General features: G+C 39.7%; 1 protein-coding gene across 2 annotated transcripts in view; it reads left to right on the top strand.

Annotated features, from left to right (window-relative positions):
- Nucleotides 1-578: 578 nt before the first annotated feature.
- Nucleotides 579-16,985, top strand: part of ERG (ETS transcription factor ERG) — a 108,498-nt gene continuing 92,091 nt past the window's right edge. For both annotated transcript variants that reach the window (XM_042810700.1, XM_042810698.1), the window contains exon 1: nucleotides 579-642. In XM_042810700.1, coding sequence (XP_042666634.1) covers nucleotides 604-642 — 39 coding nt within the window. In that variant the 5' untranslated portion in view covers nucleotides 579-603. The remainder of the gene's footprint in view (nucleotides 643-16,985) is intronic.

Genomic DNA, 16,985 nt, shown 5'->3' with positions numbered 1-16,985 from the left:
TTGTGATCCCTCACCACCTGCACATGCAGACAAACGTCTCCCACCTGCCCCAGCCCGTCTGTTTTATTTCCAGACATGGATAAGGAATCCCAGAAGATGCTCTGAGGTGCTGTTAATTGAGTAGTTGGACCAGCTTTGCAGCATTTGTAAATGGACAAAACTTTAGTGAAATACATATTCTGTCAGCACCAGATCTGTCCCAGTCCTGCTATATATGTTTTTACCTTGGGAAGAAGAGATTCTGGAAATTCTTGGTGGTTAATCGTGCTGTACAGTCATTGCAGGACACACCCCAGAGCTCTTATTTTGGGAAAATCCTCCACTAGAGATAAAGACTAATTTTCCGTGAGAATTTTCAGCTGTTTTCTCCTATCTGAAATTTATCCTTCCAGGCTATATGGAAACAGAAGTGTCTTAGGGCTTCAGCTGTTCTGGTTGTTGAGGAGGTCTGGGGAAGGAAAGGTGTTTATCTGCCTATAAAAAGATAAGGGATTTCTATTAAAGATAAATTCTTAAATATAATCATATGACTTTTTTTTTCTTTGGTTATGCAGCTGCCTTGGGATCTGAGCTTCTGGTAAACACGTTGGCCTGTTAAAGGACATGATTCAGACTGTCCCAGATCCAGCAGCTCACATCAAGGTTAGTTTCCTGTTTACTGTGAGTCCTCAGATGTTCTGAGAGCGATAAAATTAAAGAATATGTATACGTACTGCAAGTCTTCTTGTATGTTTATAAATTGTACTACTGTGCAGCACTGGGTCTTTTATTCCTCTTTATTTGTTATTGCATGAGTCAGTCACGCAGACTTTGTTGCTGACACCTGTTTTAATGTGTTCTGAAGTGTGTGGACGTTTTGAGGATAATTTTTTCCAAGTTTAAAAACCCTTGATCATCCTACAATAGTTGATATGTGTAATAAAAAACACCTAATTGGAAAATTCTGAATTCATATTCCTCCCGTTTTGGTCCTTGAAAGCCTGGGGCAGAAGTTAATGGGGAAGGAAAATAAGCACAGTGTGAAAAGCCAAAGACAAACAAACATCTCTTTGAAAAAAATCAGGGCCTAGTTCTGTGTAAATCAAAGGAGCAGAGACATTGAACTTGTGCTATATAGGCTTACAACCGGATTGCTTTGCTACACTTCAGAGGGCTCTGCATTACTTTTCAGCTCCTTTGTTACTATTTTAACTCTTACTATTATTACTGTGTTCTTTTATCTTTTTTTTTTCTTTCTTTCTTTTTTTTCTTTTTTTTTTTTTTTTTCAGAAAAACAGGAGCCTGCTACCTTTAGCAGGCATAGCTGATGATGTGCTGCTATGAATAAGACATCTTTGGATATTGCCTGTAAATAGCACTTGAACCTCACCAACTGGGGGTGGTGCTCTATTTTAGCCTTGCTGTTTTATCACCTAGAGGTTTGGTTTGGAAACTGGCTGCTTCTCAAGGTGAACAGCAATTCATTTCCAGAAGTAAAAAGGATACTCACATAGCAGTGTCTTAAGTGGGAGAAGCAGCTTACACTTATGTATAAAAAATGTGATGAAACCGCACGTTTATCATTCACGTGGTCTCTGCCATGTGAGAGCACTGCTGGTAAATAAGATTGCTGTAATCAAAGGGAGAGATCAGCCATGCTAAGCAGATTGCCAGTGAATAGCTTTCTTTTATTCTTTCTTTCTGTCCACCCTTCTGTTTGTCTGTCTGTCCTTCCTTGAAGTTACTTTTTCTGCAACAACTTCTTTCATGGAGTTTCTACTCAGCCAGCTGCTATCTACCATTCAGCAGCTCCCTCATTTTTCAACTTATTTTTAACTGAATAAAAATGAAATGTTATTTTAAATAGCTCACTTTTCCTGTAGAAAGATAAGGAATAAGAAAAGCCTCTCTGTGTAACTCTCTACAGCATTTTTGGATTGTGTTTAGATACTGGAACGGAGGACAGCAGTATGAGAGCTCGTCCCTTCAGTCTGTACAAGTTTTCCAAAACCCAACACCCTCACAGTCTTCTGGCACTTTTTTGTTTGTATATAAGCAGTCTTTCCACTGCATGTCTCATCATCTCAACTGCATCTCAACTGCTAAGAATACAAACATTTTATGGGGGTATGGAACCTCTTCATCCTTACCAAGTGTCCTTTCTAATTTCTTACACTAATAGTAAGAAAAACACCAGAACGTTAAGAACTCAGTTTCTTGTCTTCTGCCAAAAAGTAGGCTTTCGTATTGTTTTGTTTTATAATGGGAGTTAGAGTTCGAGAGAACAAGGCTGAGTATGTATGTGTCTTTTTACAGTGAGTACAGAGAGCTGCACAAAAATCTTTGCAACATTGCTGTGTTCAAGGGAACCTTTAGGAGTCTATTTTCAGCAGGACAGTACACACAAGTTGTTGCCACATTGAGATGGGGTGTGAAGATTCAAGTTACTTGAATGTTCTACTTGGGATAGGACAACTAGCCAAATAAACCTCAAATCTTTCACATTTCTGTTTATCTAATTAGGGTCTGCTTTGGTCTAAACACATTCTTCATTTAGACTTTAAAATCTGGTGTAAAAACATTCTTAAAAGTAAGCCATGAGAAAGTAGTGTGCATTGAACATAGGAAAGACTATTTGGTGTGATGATCTTTTCTGCCTCTAATTGCCATGGTGAGGTTGAACATATGGGGTTCATTGCAGTCTTCCTTGTAGTTTTGTTTAACTGTACTCCATCACATAAGTCATATGCTACTCTTTGCTGGTATTTTGTTCCTTGAATAAGCAGACATAACCTTGTTCGTGCACATTTAGAGTTGTTACTTTGAAAATTGCTTTCTAGGAAGTGTCTGAATTATTAAGATTTGACAGATTTTTGTTTTTAAGTTTTCTTCCTGAACATGTGCAGGAAATGAGTGTGAAAGATGAATGAATATGGCAATATGAATATTCAGAGACATCTTTTTGCAGCAAGAATGATTTAATTTGTATTATGTGAGTTCTCATGTGTTCTATTTTGAAAACAGCTTGTTGCACTACCAGAAGGAAATGTAATCCAATCTAACAGCTCTTGTGACACATTTCAGAATGGGAAGTTGTATGAGCCTGACTTCAACACCCAGGCAGATGTTGTTCAGTTAGGGGAATGTTTGTCCTTGTTTTGTCTGGGAGCTTCATTCAGTTTAAGCAAATCATTCATAATTGATCTGGTGAACTTGTGTTCCTGTTGCTCCCTAATGTATAGTTATACCTGGGCTATGGGCTTGTTTTATGCCCAGACATAAAGGACAGAAACATTTCACGTGGACAAGGAAGTATATGTTCTGACCCTTAGTCTCAGTTTTCAAAATATGGGGAATTTTGACCCTGATCTTCAAGCAGTTACACACATCTGGTACTTTTGAATGGGATGAAATAAGTATGACTATTTACATTTAATAAAGCAAAGTGTGTGCCCAGCAGTTTGTGTGTTCAAATTCAGCACCTTAATTTAATAATTTTTGACATTGTTAAAGTGTTAAAATAGTACCATTAGTTTGGTTTAATGACAAACTGTTGAAAAAATAGGTTTGTGTTTGATTTAAAGGTCGAGAAATAAATTTTTGCTTTCTGGTACCTGTAAGTATAATGAACAAATTATTTTTGGAAAGTCAGTGTATAGTTTATTAGTATAAAGGAATTGGCTGCAGTGCATTCGATTTAATACCAAAATCTGTGTATCCTCTCACTCTTCTGGAATATGTTTTCTCTTATCAGTCTCAAAATTGCAGAGGGGTCTGTAGAAAGACATTTGCAGTCTGCTCTGTCCTCATGTCTCACCCTCCCCATGCCATCAAAAGGGGCTATCATTTCAATTGGGAGCAATAATATGTTTAATATTAAGCATTATATTAAGGAATATTTTTGTCTGGGGGGACAAGATTCTTCTGTCACCAACAGAAAATTTCAAGTTTGATGAAAATAGATCTCCTATATTTCAAGTGTGATGAAAATAGATCTCCTATATATACTGTCACTTTAAGAATGTTATTTTTCCTATTTTTTGAAATGAGGTTTTGCATGGAAATTCTGGATACCACTTTCACCAGGAAAGTGAATCTTTGCTTGTCAGTCTGAACTGTGTTACTTCTACTAGCCCAGTTTTAGTCACTAAAGCTACATAAGGATCTAGCTGCTTACACTGGCATTAATTAAAACATCTTTGCAAGAGTTACAGTGCATCAAAAGAAATGTTTTGAAGAAGTCAGTGGCTGGACTGCCTCTTTGAATGGGCAAGACTAATTGTTTTGCATATACATTTTTAAACGTGTTTTTTTTTTTAATTCTATTGATTAAATTATAGTTTTAGTAACCATAGAAACACTGTGCCAGTCCTATCTCAGATATGCATTTTGTATGCAATCATAATCATAGAATCATAGAACGGCCTGGGTTGAAAAAGACCACAGTGATCATCTATTTTCAACCCCCTGCTGTGTGCAGGGTCGCCAACCAGCAGACCAGGCTGCCCAGAGCCACATCCAGCCTGGCCTTGAATGCCTCCAGGGATGGGACATCCACAGCCTCCTTGGGCAACCTGTTCCAGTGTGTCACCACCCTCTGAGTGAAAAACTTCCTCCTAATATCTAACCTAAACCTCCCATGTCTGTTTAAAACCTTTCCCCCTTGTCCTATCACTATCCACCCTCATAAACAGCCATTCTCCCTCCTGTTTATATGCTCCCTTCAAGTACTGGAAGGCCACAATGAAGTCTCCCCGGAGCCTTCTCTTCACCAAGCTAAAGAAATGATACATGCTTTGTGAATGCTAACTCTTCAATAAAACTTCTGAACTTTTTTAAGGGTTAAATTCTGCTTCCAGAAGTCTTGTTTGCAGAGACCAAATGCTTACTTGGATTTAGTTAGCTTGTGCCATGACTGGTAAGGATTTCATTAAACTGTTTCTCAGGAAAAAAAAAAAAAAGGGGGTTGTGGTGTTCATTTACTCCTTGTAAAGCAGAAGAGTCCAAGTTACAGCAGTGTAGGCAAGCAAATTACTACATTTGTTGGGAATCAACTCAGTCCTGGGGTAAATGGGTGTAATTCATTGAAGCAATGTTGATCTGGTGAAAGATTTGGCCTGCCCAGGTTTTTATGCTCCTTGGTGATCTAAGATTCTGAGATTTAGGATAGAAGAAGTGACAATTGAATGGCAACAGCTGAAGACAGGTGCTTGTGGATTGTATAGCCTTCATCTGCCTGGTAGAAATTGAGAAGAGGAATTCTTTATGTGCCAGATAGAGTAATCAAAGAGGACATCTAGCACTTCTAGCCAAATTCAGCTCATCTGTATGAACATCTTTTTTTTTTTTTTTTTTTCGATGGATCTAACTAGAGATTGTTGCTTCTAGGTTTCAAATTGAGGCCACCAAATCTAAAAGGCGTATGTGATATTACAATGAAATAAAAATCCGGTTTCTCTGAACAAATAAAACAATTACCTCAGAACTGTTTCTGAAATCTACTCCGAGTAGGTGCCTGGGCTACAGATTAGATGTCACATGCATATTTTCAAGCACAGCATCCCATTGGAAGCATTATAAAGTCTGATCTCAGAGCTTCTTTGTTGGCCAAAACGTACACTGGAATTCAAGTTGTGGCAGGGTAGAGATGCTGCTGGATTAGCTTGATATGTTGTGTTAGGTTAAATCTGGCTTGTTTCGCTCGTATTATTAATTAAAGAGCATATTCTGGGTCTGATATAATCTGTTATTTTTCCTGGAATTGTAGAATCTCTAAATAGGTTCTAAAATACTGTTATGCTGGGAGTTTTATATGCAAAATACAATCTTTGCCTGAGTAGGCACAAGGGACAAGAAAGGAAGAAGGATAGTGTTACTATTATTCTCATTTTATTGATTCATAAAGGCCAGGGTTTTCCTCCCACCTCTCTTTGACTAAGCTGTGAGCCCTGTCTTTGCAGATTCTTTGTACTCCTCAAGCACTTCCTTCATTGCTTATAAAATGATATTTGGGCAACTCAGTTAAGAATGAGGGCATGGAAATCTGAGCAAAAAACAAGGAGAAATTTGCCCAAATCACACGTGAGGTAAGCTAGTGGCAGCATAGTTGAATAGGCAATCCAAATGGAGTGTATAATCCTATCATATTATGATATGTCACCACTGAAGACAGTTTGATAACATACTCCCACTCTTTCAAAAAATATGGGCTGATATCTGTTGGAAAATACGCCAGACCTTCTACAGGTGTGAATTAGTGATGATCCCATGGATGAAATGCCTGCCATAGCCTCTAGGTGAGAGATGGTGTGCTTAGGCCTACTGTGCCAAGGTGAACAGGCTACTGTGGCTCATCTGGGTTGCAAACTTGCTGCCTGATGTCTGCTTCAGCATGACTGCTGTATGCATGCTCTCCTCTCATGGGTTACAAATGTCCCTCAGTGACAGATGTGAAAAGGCATCCATATCAGCAGTCCATGAAGCTGCTGCTGCTGAGTAGCTGTAAATCCATCCCCCTTGCTTATCCCTCACCGTGTACTTCATTCATTATTCTGGCAAAACTTTAAAAGCTCTTCCCATGCTTTTTTACTGACAGGATAACAACACTATTTCCATTTCACAGTGCTTCTTTCTGATTATTCTAGCTGGATCACAGCTGTTAAATCTTGATTGAATGATAGGCATGGTTTAATCTGGATTGTCGTAAAATAATGCAAACGAGTTTCTTATGAATGTGGATAACATTCCCTGCACCAGCACTCATTCACTGAGCCCTCAAACTGCCAGGCTTAAAATCTTGTGTGTTACTTCCACCCTATGTCAGCACACATCATTTACATGTAATAATGCCAGAATCGTTGCTGTATTTGAACACTAGAATCTCCTTGTATGCAGAAATCATTATTTATTTCTCAAAAGTTTTGAATTCTGTCTAGCAGAACGATTGCCATAGAGCTTGCATCAGTATTTTTTCCCCTGAACTCTACCTCCTTCTCTCTGCCTGAGCAAATACCTCCTTGCAAAAGGAAAAGAGAGATAATGGCTTCTGTGTACTATAATTGATGAACTTTCAGCAATTCGGAGCAAATCCAAGATTGCTGCCAACAGCCAGATGGAAAACAGTGTTAATGACATGTTCAAAGAAATGTATATTTTTTGATAGGAGATGGTCTAATGACTTTAATCTCGATTGTTCAGGGGACTAATGGCATGGATAATTCCTTAAGTGAGGCCATTTTTAAACAAAATTTATCTTTTTCATAAGCGGGAAAGAGCAAATTAAAGAGTGCCAAATGCATTTTCAATGTGATGTTTTACACTAACCCTTTGGTATGTGGAATCAGATGTATTCAAATCTAACTTCTACGGTCAGTCTGCCCAATAGAAGTTTGCGCATTTCTACTGCTGATGGATAGAAATATAGAAATTATAAAATGGACAGTCATGGAAACTAGACCTAGGACAGTAAGCTGAGGGTGGGGAGAAGACACAAGGAAAAGCTGGGAAGAACAGACCAGATAGTTTGGCACAAGGACAAGGAGGAGACAGAGAGATGGAGGCCCTTCCACTTTTCTCCGCTCTAAAGCCTTGAGTGAGACTGAGGCCTTGTTTTCCTGCCTGTAAATCTCTCTCAAGCCCACTGACAAAGGAGGTGCCTCCTAATGCCAGAGTCATCCTGACAGATGGGGCCACTCAACCCCATTAGCTCAAGCAATTGCGCTGCGTTTTGTAACTCTGCAGCTAAGAACTGAAGGGAAGGAATGTGAGATGGCCAACTTCAGGGGGCTCCAACAGAATGGTACTTGGGCAGCCTGGGGCCTCAAGAGGTTGCAGTGACAATCTCCTTCCTTGGCAAGTGGTTACAAGAACCATCTCACCTGCGCAGGGCTATGTTTAGAGATGGTCTCCTATTTAGTAAGAAAGTACAATTAAATGTTCATTGAATTTGTGTTTTGCCTTGAACGGGACATAAATATTCCAATCAATAGATCATCTTTATTATTCCTTGAGAGATTGTTCCAAGAGGCTCATTATCATGAAATGTTTCTTTATTTTCATCCACTCTTCTCCCCTCTACAACTATTCTTTGTGTATCAGCTCTGCTCAGATTCCAGCTCCCTTAATTTCACAAACCTTTTGCTTCTCATCTTTTTAAAGAGGGATATATACAAGGGGAGCTCAAGGGAGGTTGCCAAGCATCCCACAATCTATCCACATTAGTTCTGATTACAGCCTCTTTCAGGTGAAGTGAGCCAGGCAGCTTTCCTCCCATCAACACTGCAGCTCTTCTTTCAGCTGTACTTATTGCTTGATCACAAAAAATTATCATGTTGTTGTCCTTCTAGTAATGCTTCCTAGAGTTGATAGGCTTATCCCAAAGGCTGGTTGGTTCTCCAGCAGCCCGTGGGAAGGGAGACCAGCTTCAAACTTGAACATGTCTTTCTCCTGCGTACACTACTCAAAAACAAACTTCTCTTCCTCATTCCTCCCTCTGTTCTTCTTTTCTCTCTCTCTCTTTTTTTTTTTTTTTTTTTTTTTTGAGATGAAGGAGAGAGTTGTAGTGGTTGGTTTTTTTTTTTCTGTCTCATATTGCAGGCTTATACCATTCATATTATATCTGAAATCTTATTTTTTTATTAGCCTCTTTTAATCTCAGGACCCTTTTCAATTATTTCACTAGTCTCAGTGTTATACAGAGTTGACTTTGGAGCGTAATATCTTTCACTGATGTGCTGTTTAATCCCCTTCTTTAGATTATTAATACAGACATTACCTCATAAATAGTTATGGGTATTTGATTAGATTCCACCAACTTGCTATTTTATCGTTTGCCATAAGTCTTTGCCTGTATTCTGTGTGACATTTTCAGACTCAGTGTACTTTCAAAAGCTTGTTCAAACTCTCTGTGAAAAAATATTTCTTCTGTAGCTCAAATCAGTAGCCAGCATCTCAGTACTTCCAGGGTGTTTCCTTAGGATAAACTTCTTCTGTAACTTAAGCATATTCTTGGGGCAATTATGTTTATTTATCAGAAACGTGCATCCTTTCCTTTTTGTCCTGGAGAAACAGAAATGGTGACAGGAGCAGCATTGTTCCCATAAATTGCCAAATAGTCTGTAAAACCCAAATGTTGTCCTGCGTAAGAACATAGGATGCTCTGAAAGTAATGTCTCTCATGTATTTCCATGGAAGCTACATCAGATACGTAGAGCATGGGAACACTGATAGAGCAGAATCTCAGATACAAAACACTGTTTGTCAAAACACTCACAACCATTAGCTCTGCATTTTCATCTGTGATGAACAAGAGCCTGCATGGCGCGCTTGTAAAAATCTGCACCAGTGGAGGAGAACCACCATTGCTGTCACCACTGCTGAAACACATCACCCATTACCTTCAACATTCAGAAAGCATTGATGAATGTCAATGGATGCCATTTTTTCCACATGGAGAAATTCACTGATGCACCTTTGCTTCATACACACTTCCATGTCAGACACCATTGGGTCAGACCCCTCTGCTGCCATGTGTCACACAACAACATCATGTAATGGTATATTGGTGGAAGGTTCAACCTCTACTGCCATCCCACCAATATCCGCCTCTGATGTCGTGGGCCATCGTGATAAAATAGGAGATGTATTTTGTTTTCAGAGCAGCCCTCGTATTTCCTACTGCCAGTGATTACCTTGTATCAAAGATAAACTTGCTGGTGGTCATCCTCACCTCCTTGCATAGAAATAGTGCTCAAAAGGAGGCAGATAAATCTGTGGTGTGCTGAGAGCTTTCTCAGATGAGCATACATAATTGTTTGTCCATACTCTCTTGGTCACATATCGAGATTTTCCAGGAACACAGAAACCTGGCAGATGTCATTGCTGTGAATAACATGTGAGGAATCCTGCAAATGTGAGAATATCATGTCCAGTGCAGATAGCTCTTGGGGTGAGCACTGCATACTCTTCTCTGATAGGAGTCATAAAGAGCTAACTGGAGTGCGTAGGCCTAAATCAATAGTAAACTGATGGCAGTAGAGATCTGAATGCACACACGGGCCACAGAGCAAGGATGTTCAACTGGCAGCCTATGGACTGCATGTGGCCTGCCCCAGCCTGTAATGCAGCCTGCCCCCTGCCCTGTTCCATCATGGCAGCAGTCAGCATGCACCCATCACTCTGCAATGACCAGACATCAATGTGCTATTAACCCCATCTGAGCTGAAACCAAGACAAGGAGAGGGAACAGTGCAGTGCTAACTAGAGTTAAAGCAAATAATTGTATGCATTTTGATACACTGGCTAAACACAGTCCTGTGAACAGCAAAAAATACACAGATGTACTTTCCATTGTGATTAAGGAATTTGAGAACAAGTTTCAAGATTGCAAAAAATTATCTTTTTCAGTATATTTACTACTCCATTTTCAGTCAACATAAATACACAGTCTGAAAATTTTCAACTGGAATATGCAGAGTTGCAATCAGACATTCAACTCAAAAATCTTACAATTACTAGACTTTCATGAGCCCTATCTTAAAGGAGAGAAATATCCCTCACTTTACAGTCACATTTTATTCACATCATTGCTTTTGGGCATTAAGTATACTTATGAAAAAGTGTTTTCAAGGACAAAGTACAGGAAAACTGAAATTTCATCAAAAATCTTGATGAACATCTGCAGAACTCACTGAGAATTGCAGCCACTGTCACCGAAGACTGATGCATTAGTTTCACAAAGCCACATATCTCGCTAGTTTTATGGTTTTGCTGCTCTCTTTTTTTTTATGTTTTAATAAGAGAACATTAAAAATAAAAATGATTTGTTACTTATATACATTAACTATGCTATACATTTTTTGAGAACAGCCCCGAAAGTAATGCCTCCTATTTTATTTTGTTGGCCCACAGTGTCAGATGCAAATGTTGGTGGTATGGCAGTAGAAGTTGAACCTTCCACCAATAATCCGTTACATTTTGTTCTTGTGTGACAATTGGCAGTAGAGGGGCAGTCTGGCACAATCGTATCAGATGTAGAAGTGCAAAGATGCAATGTTGAATTTCTCCATGTGGAAAAAATGGCATCCGTTGACATTCATTAATGCTTGCCAAATGTTGATGGAGACCAAAGAGTGGCTATGAACACAGTGAGGTGGTGGATGATGTGTCTCAGGAGTGGTGACAGCAATTGTGGTTCACCTGTACTGGTACAGATTTTTACAAGCGTGGCATGCAGGCTCTTGTTCATTGCTGGCAAAAATGGTGGTGACTGTATTGGCACACCGGAGAATGTTTTTTTGTAGCTGCATTGGTGCACTGGATTTTTTTTTTTTTTTTTAATAGCTGAGAGTTTGCTCTATCAAACAGTGTTACTGTGCTCTTTGTATTTGATGTAGTTTCCATGGAAATAAATGAGAGACATTACTTTTGGAGTGACATACGTAGATGTGGCCCAAGACAATTCCTCTTCACTCACTACAGCCCAGGGAAGCCCAAAGGTTGGACATCCATGGCCTAGGGAAACAACTGGAAATGGAGGAGAGGGCACTTCTCAAACATATAACTCCTTTTACCTCTTCATGCTTACTTCTTGGTCACAGCAGGTGAGGTTGCAAACAATTAACACTTCATACCTGCTGGTAGGGGTGAAATAGAATAAGGTGGGAGAACTATGAAATGGCAAATGATCGAGAGTCTGAAGCTGTGTTAAACAGGATGCTCACCTAACTGTAGCTGGTTTTGGTTGGTATTTAGTTTAAAAGGTTCTGGGTTGTCTCTATAGAGAATGGGGAAATACCCCTTTAGGAAGAGATGAACTGTCCTTGGGAGGTGCCTCTGTCTTTCTACTGGAAGACAGAAGAGCACAGGAGGTCTTTTAGAAGCTCATCACTAGATGAACTTAATCCCACCTTATAGAGAGTATCCTTAATGTTTAACACCAGAACTAGGGATATATCCAAGTCTTTCTTAAATGAGCTAGCTGTAAATCTCAATTGGATATAATTACATCCAGATAACATTTTACATAAATGTAGCAATCCTTTGGAAAGTGAGGGGTAGATGACCTGCCATGCAGGAGCAGCCATGTCCCGAACATTAGTATACATCCCAAGCTTCCTCTAAAAGGAGCCTGTTCACCTGAGCATCCACAGGGCCCTCCACAGAGAAAATCTGGGACAAGGGCTGCAGAGCACAGTATAAAGCATGGCTGGCACTTACTAGGCATACGGGCCCCAGTCTGGGTCATTAGAACTTTCCTGCCAACATTTAGATTTAGAGGCCCTCAAAATGACCTCAGAGTGAACAAAAAATTGCTTTAAACTTGAAGTGGAGGCCAACTGAGTTCAGATTCATTCAATTACAGAAACTAAGGGAAGCCGCCTACTCCTTAGTTACAGTTTCAGAAAATCTTTCCAATTTCTTCAGAATCGTCCCAGAACTGCAGCCAGTCGGCTAACAGTGTGAGCCATTGCAGCAGACATCATTAACTCAGACAGAGGAAAATATACTTTCAGATATTACATGCTAATAAAGCTCAAACTAAACAAATTTAGGTAACAGAAGCAATTATATCATTAAACATTTAACTCCGAGATTGATTTTTAAATTGCTAATAATTCAAACCAAAGCATACACACAAAAAGGAAGGGGGAGGAAGGTAATTTTAACAATTGCATCTAATCAGTGCCTCAGTCTAAAATGTGCAGCTATAAATGTCAAGATGCATAAGAACTGATGCAAGAACAGAAGTGGAACCAGAATGAATATGCATTCCTCACTTGACCAGATTCCCCTAATTGAAAGGAAGTCAAACACATGGAGTGGGAGAACTCTGTAAGCTGGGCTATCTCCAGAGCTCTCTTCAGATACCAGGCTGTGTTTCTAAGAATCCTTTTAAAATCAACAGGAAGCAGTAGACTGAGACGCTAACGTTAGGACTGACCTCCTGCTTGCATGAGCCCTAATACGTTCTGCTGCCATCACCTCCAAAGGAATTTAAACTGGATCTTTACTGATCTTTACTTACACTTTTATCAGTGAAGGGATGGCTATCCACAAAAGCAATAGAGATATTTCGCTCATCTGAAAAAAGAATGTTTTCCATTTCTCTTTGAATTGCACTGGAAGGGAGAAGTTTTCATGGGCTGCAGCAGAAAGTTGGTTTGATGAAGATCAGTTCTGTTGGGGCGAATTAGGGTGGGGCAGTCATTCAGCAGTAGGATTGTATTTGTTTTCATAGTTTATGGCAGGGCTGCTCCCTTTGAAAAAGTATAAATCTTAATCAAATTAAACTGACGTGCTGCTATATTTACCCATCTCACTGGTTGTCCTACATCATGTTTTAGCATAGAAGTTACATGACAGAGTTATCCAGGGGTTGCCAGCTGACATAGAAACAAACCCTCATGTTAAATTGCCTGCAGATGTCCTCTTCCAACTCCTGTAAGGAACTTCTACCATTTCTCTCTCTCTTTTTCTCTCTCTCTCTTTCTTTTTTTTTTTTTTTTTTTTTGCTAAATAAAAGCAGCAGAAGAAGGGGGAAAACAATCTCAGTTGAATTTCAGTGCTAGTGCTTCTGTGTTCGAGACAGGAAGCCTTATAAAGGCAATGCAATTAATAGGCAAGCACAACAAAATTCTCTGTAAGGATTTCCATGAATTTTAGTGGACCAAATGAATTGTGATTGTTTTTAAGTCTGGAGCTGAATGAATAATGCCAAGTCTATTTCCGCCAAGGTGGGCTTTTCAGAAGACTCAGACCCAAGGAGGTGAGAAGATCTTTATGTTCTGTTGGCTTTGATTTATTTGATATTAGAATCTAGGGCTTAGAGTTTTGACTCGGCGTCCCTTTTGTTTTCATATTGATCTAAAGAAATCAGGATTTTATCTGAGGGTCTTAACTTCTTGTTCTGTTTGGCAGAAATCTCTGAGTAGGTTGTGACATTCTTGAAAACATTCACTGTTTTCATTTACATAATTAGGAATTTTTGTTTTGTTTTCATTGTATGAATTTACTGAAGTTTGTGAACTTTTTGCCTGGCAGTCTCTCTTGGTTAGGGAAATCACAGAACGTTGTTTCTTTTTCCTGGCTGGAGGAGTATGGGCTATTTATGCATACAGTTTTAAAATATGCTTTCTGTGAGTGCTTACGTGTTCCTCTTTCAATGCGATATTTCTGGATGGTTAGCCTAGCCAAAAGCAATCAAAAAAGGTTAATGTGGAGCAGAGCTCCCATTTAAACACCTACATGAAGTATCGGCCCTTCAAAAGCTCCTAGTGCCAAACAGCTCCTGCTTGGAACAATGGAAGCTGGAGAGTGCCGACAGCTTCCGAAAATCTGGCCTCAAAGCTCTTCAAAAGAGATTGATTAACAGTTCCAGCAAAGTTCTTTTTAAGTGCTTGAATAGATCTGCGTGGAGAATATTTCTTGCATTTGAAGTGTGCACAGCTGTTCCAGGTAACTCATGAAGAGGGAAGTTTTTTCTGGAAAGGTAGAATTCCGTGTAAGTAGGTGACTAGGTAGGGAAGCAGGCAGCATTTTCCCCAGGTTTGCCACAGGAAAGCTTTGGCCATGAGTGCTGGGTTTTGCTGGGCAGGTAGTAGGAATGTGGTGTAGAGCTACCTCTGTAACTCCCCCACACGGATGCTTTTTGCCAGCAAGAAGACAAAAGTAGTTTTCCCAGTTGCTTTAAACTGCTTCGGAAGTGACATAAACAAAACCAGAAAAGGCCACTCTTATATTACTGAAATAGGGATGTCCAGATGGGAAAATTATAGTAGTAATATAACTCTTGCGTTCTAACTTCACGTCCTGTCCAACTTCCATGTGTGGGCAAAAGAGATAAATTTGCTCTCTGCAGCTACAGATGCACTTCTTTCTTCTGATTTAGCCTGGAATATTTTGATTTTCCCTCTTGTGATGATGGACTGGGGCCCACAAGAAAAGTGGGATTAGAAATTAATGTTTTGGGAGCTGTATTTTTAAACAAAGTTATCTTTGTGGCTTTCTGAAATTTTTTTTTTTATTCTACCTCTCACAACTCAACAGCCGTGTTCTTTTTTTTTTCTTCTTTTTTTTTTTTTTTTTTTTTTTTTTTTTTTCTGCGAGGCATGCTCCAAATAAAAGAACAATAGGATTGCCCTGAAATCATGGAAGATTAATTCTGAAAATCAAATAACGGATTTAGACTGCTGTTACTTTTTAAACATGGCAAACAGGTAGGGGACCAATATGCTTGCAAGTGACCTAAGTATTCCTTTTCCAGTGGTGATCTGTATTCTTTTGAAAAGCTAATAAAAGTAGTGTATGAAAGAAATTCCTGGGGCACTACAGAACTCACCCTCCTAGGGAGAGGGCCAGATGTGCCGGTTAATAACCTAGCAAGCATTCAAAGCCAGGGCAGTAACCGCTTGGTATCACCTAAGCCAGACATTCCGTGTAGATGCAATGCAATATCGCATACTGGTCACATTCACAGCAGAGCTGGAAAACATGTGCAGTCTTATTAAAGGGGGAAAAAACTGGAAGAGAAAAGGAGGGGACACAGAGAACCAAAAAGAGACAATGTGTCTGTCCTGAGAAGCAGTGAAGTAGCAGACGCACTCCTCCACATGTGCATTAGTCTGTCAGCGTCAATTCTGTTCTCCAGATGTTGGGGTGGATCCTATGGCAGCGACCATGAAGGGGAAAAGCTTTTAAAAGAAATCATATTTCAGTGGTGAAATTAACATTACCAGATTTTTCAAATGCAATCACCAGTGTAATTTTTCAGAATGCTTTAGGAGAATGGCTACTTCAATATTTAATGTTTTTCACAGAATTCGTTGCCAGTGCCTCGTTAGAGCTTACATATTTGAAACTCGTCACCTTTAAAACTACCACACTGCCTTAGAGTCAGAGAACATGCAAACTCTTCTCAAATCAGTTCACTGGACTGAAAATTATTTGGAGAGGGGGTCCCAGAATTCCCATCCCTCAGCATCAAACCCTTTTAGAGCTTTGGCCATTGCATCTAAACAAAGCTTATGTAAAATAAAAGCTCATATATTTGGAGCAGCAATCAGAATACATCAGCATCAAAAAAGGTTGTTTTTCTTTTCTTTTCTTTTTCTTTTTTTTTAAATCCTAAATTTGCTTTCCCAGGCAGAGCAGAGAAATAAATTACTTATGGCATTTATGGTGTATTTGTAACTTGAAACTGATGGCTTCGCGTTACTGGGCGCAACGTGTGCAGCATATAAACAAACGCCGCACAAAAAGACGAGTCCCAGCTTTGTCTCCCTGACATTTCGCCTCCGTGACCGGGATCCCTCACTGAACGCCACACGTGTGTTTATGCTGAGCTGGTGTTTATATTGAACACAGCTCAGCCCAGTGCTGCAGTGTTGGGCTTGCTCATGGTAGTAGCATGGTGGCCGAGGCGAGAGCAACGAGCTGGGGAAGGAGACAGCATGCACGCCTGGTCAGCTATGGCCAGTACATAGGGAAAGGAGGGCATCCTCGAATAAACATTTATTCAGATATGTTAAACAGTATGGTTGTTATTTAGGTCTGTAATTTTTTCATGAGGTCTTAGGAATGCAACATTTACGTAAAAAAGACTGTGATGTTCAAATATGGCTAAACCTCAGGCTCATGTCTGATAGATAAGGAATCGTTGCTCTTCCAGCTATCACAGAAAGCAGAAGGTGTGGGTAAGTGAAAATATAGAGTGGGTTTGTGATTCTGTTGCAAGTAGAAACAAGGTGGTTTTTATATCAATGTTAGTACAGTGCAACTGGGAAGCAGTCAGGATGTTTTCATACATCATTATGATTTCAGTAAAACTGTAAAATTATAAAGACAGCTGGTGTATCTTTTCCCATATCGGAATATTATCAGCAGAGCAAGCATTGCAAGAATCTCAGAATCACAGAACAGTTTAAGTTGGAAGGAAGCTCGAAGTCCACCCACACCAACACCCGACATGAGCAGGGCTGCCCCCCACCAGCTCAGCTGCCCAGGGCCCC

The sequence above is a fragment of the Centrocercus urophasianus genome, unplaced genomic scaffold, assembly GCF_019232065.1.
Source record: "Centrocercus urophasianus isolate 14NV4802_14NV808 unplaced genomic scaffold, USGS_Curo_1.0 seq_12, whole genome shotgun sequence".
NCBI lineage: Eukaryota > Metazoa > Chordata > Aves > Galliformes > Phasianidae > Centrocercus > Centrocercus urophasianus.
This window is presented reverse-complemented; position numbering and strand designations above follow the sequence as displayed.